The following is a 1,958-nucleotide window of genomic DNA, read 5'->3' as shown; positions in this document are numbered from 1 at the left end:
AAATAAAGGCAAACATAAAAACAACGCAAATTCACCCAAAACACGGCGTGGACACACCGGAGTAGCGTCGAAGACTCATGCAACACAAGGGAACGCCTACACACCGCTGCCGCGCAACGACATCCACAGGATGACCTGCTCCACAGGAATGCTTGGCTTCAACGACAGCAGCACTTTGAAGATGCCATTTTCAAGTGCGTCTCTGTTGTTGCCACGCGTCAGCAAAAGCACCCGCACAAGCAGGACGGCCTCAACGTCGCCACCAAGCAGCCGCTTTAGGTTCTCGGTCTCTGCCCTGTCGCCGATGCCACGGTCCAGCACGTGCAGCAGCTGCTCCGCCGCCACCCCATTGGGCTCTGGCGCAGCAACCTCTTCCGCGGCAGCGGGCACAACGGGCGCGGCACGCGGCACGACATTCCTCTCCGGCGTTCCCTTCCGCGGGCGCGACGGTGTGTGCGGGCGCGATGGTGTGTGCGGGCGCGACGGCGTCCGGCGAACCGGCGAGATGCGACGTGGTGGGGAGTTGCCCTCGCCCCGCATTGGCGACACCCTCGCCACCTCGCCGCAGACAGGGATGCCCTTCGTCCGCACGTAGCTCGTGAGGCGCGTGGAGAAGCCAGTCAGCACCTCGTACGCCGTCGGGCGCCCCTTCTCCTCCTTGCAAAGGCACGACCCCACCACGCGCACAAGACAGCTGTCGTAGCGGCCCTCCGCCACGCGGCGCAGTCGCGGCATTGGGTCGGAGTGCAGTATCGCGTGGAACGACTGGCGCTCCGTGAAGTTCTTCTCCCAGAACGGCCGCTGCTGCGTCATGAGCTCAAAAAACGTCACACCCGCGGAGAACATGTCCGCCTTGGTGGTGTACCCCTCACCAGACACAATCTCCGGCGAACAGTAGCACGGCGTGCCGACGCGTGTCTTGGCCAGCTCCACCGTACGCTCCAGCGGGCGCGCCAGCCCGTAGTCGCCCACTAGGGCCTTGGCCACGCCGCCGCCGTTAGTCTCGCCACGCACAAGAAAAAGGTTCGCCGGCTTGACGTCGCGGTGAATGATGCGGTGCGCGTGGCTGTGGTTCAGTGCCGAGAAGATCTGTAGCATGATCATCATCACCATGTCCTTTGGCACGTACTCGCCCTTCCTCTGGTAATCGCAAATCAAGTCGTGCAGGTCGCCACCGTCGCAATACGTCATGGCAAGACACACACTCCCGCTGTGCTCCCCGGAGCCCACCTCCACCCAGGCGCCCACGTAGCTCACAATGAACGGGTGCTTCAGCAACCGGACCGCATTGATCTCCTTCAGAACCGTCGCGGCATAGCCAGGGGGGCACACGTCTTTCTGCATCACCTTCACCACAAACCGCGACGGGTACCGAAACTGGTTCGTCACGGCCGACTGATCCACAGGGGCGGCAAGATACACGCGCCCGTTCGCGCCGGACCCAATCAGCTGGGCAAGCTCCACCTCCCGCCCCAGTATGTACCTTTCGCGCGGCGTCCCCATCCGGCACCCACGCACACCCTCTCCCTCTATATATGTATATATGTATATATATGTCTCTGTGTTTCTCCCGTAAGGCGGTAACCTTGCAGTCTCCTACTTCAATTGCCGGTCTTTAGCGGAAGCACTAATTACGCTTGAGGTGTGTGGCGCGCCCTAACTGAGACGTCCGCAAACAAACAGCAAGGAGCAGCCACCAACGTGAGCGCGCACTTCACGCAGACAAAGCACAGCAGCAAACACACACACGGAGAAGGGGAAAACAACGGACAGAAAGAAAAGGCCGCCCTTGCGACGGTAAAACGCACCGTCACAGCAACGGATCCAGCACTGCAAACGCACGCTCACCCAGCAAGCCGCCGCGACGCCGCACAGACGGTAGGAAGCCACCAACGATGTAACTCGCAAGGTTCAGCGTGCGCTCCACCACTGTTCGTCGTCGCAAAACGCGCTCCTCC

General features: G+C 61.4%; 2 protein-coding genes across 2 annotated transcripts in view, besides 1 other annotated feature; one reads left to right on the top strand and one right to left on the bottom strand.

The window, feature by feature from the left end:
- The window catches only part of TraAM80_09075 (uncharacterized protein), a gene marked incomplete at both ends in the record, with an annotated part of 387 nt that extends 381 nt beyond the window's left edge, over nucleotides 1-6 (top strand). Inside the window, one exon of the mRNA XM_029385779.1 lies at nucleotides 1-6. This exon is cut by the window's left edge and continues 381 nt beyond it. Within this exon, the coding sequence (XP_029234360.1) occupies nucleotides 1-6 (6 nt within the window).
- A 90-nt stretch (nucleotides 7-96) lies between these two features.
- On the bottom strand, nucleotides 97-1,503 carry TraAM80_09074 (putative protein kinase; the record flags this gene model as incomplete). The annotated part of the gene is made up of 1 exon (XM_029385778.1): nucleotides 97-1,503. One exon carries the CDS (start codon nucleotides 1,501-1,503, stop codon nucleotides 97-99), a length of 1,407 nt encoding a protein of 468 aa, XP_029234359.1.
- Nucleotides 1,504-1,530: 27 nt separating this feature from the next.
- Nucleotides 1,531-1,555: a microsatellite.
- Nucleotides 1,556-1,958: the final 403 nt, after the last annotated feature.

Source organism: Trypanosoma rangeli (genome assembly GCF_003719475.1).
Source record: "Trypanosoma rangeli strain AM80 chromosome Unknown Tra_15.4_contig_00509, whole genome shotgun sequence".
Classification (NCBI taxonomy): domain Eukaryota; phylum Euglenozoa; class Kinetoplastea; order Trypanosomatida; family Trypanosomatidae; genus Trypanosoma; species Trypanosoma rangeli.
The sequence above is the reverse complement of the archived record's forward strand: the minus strand, read 5'-3'. Positions and strand labels throughout refer to the sequence as shown.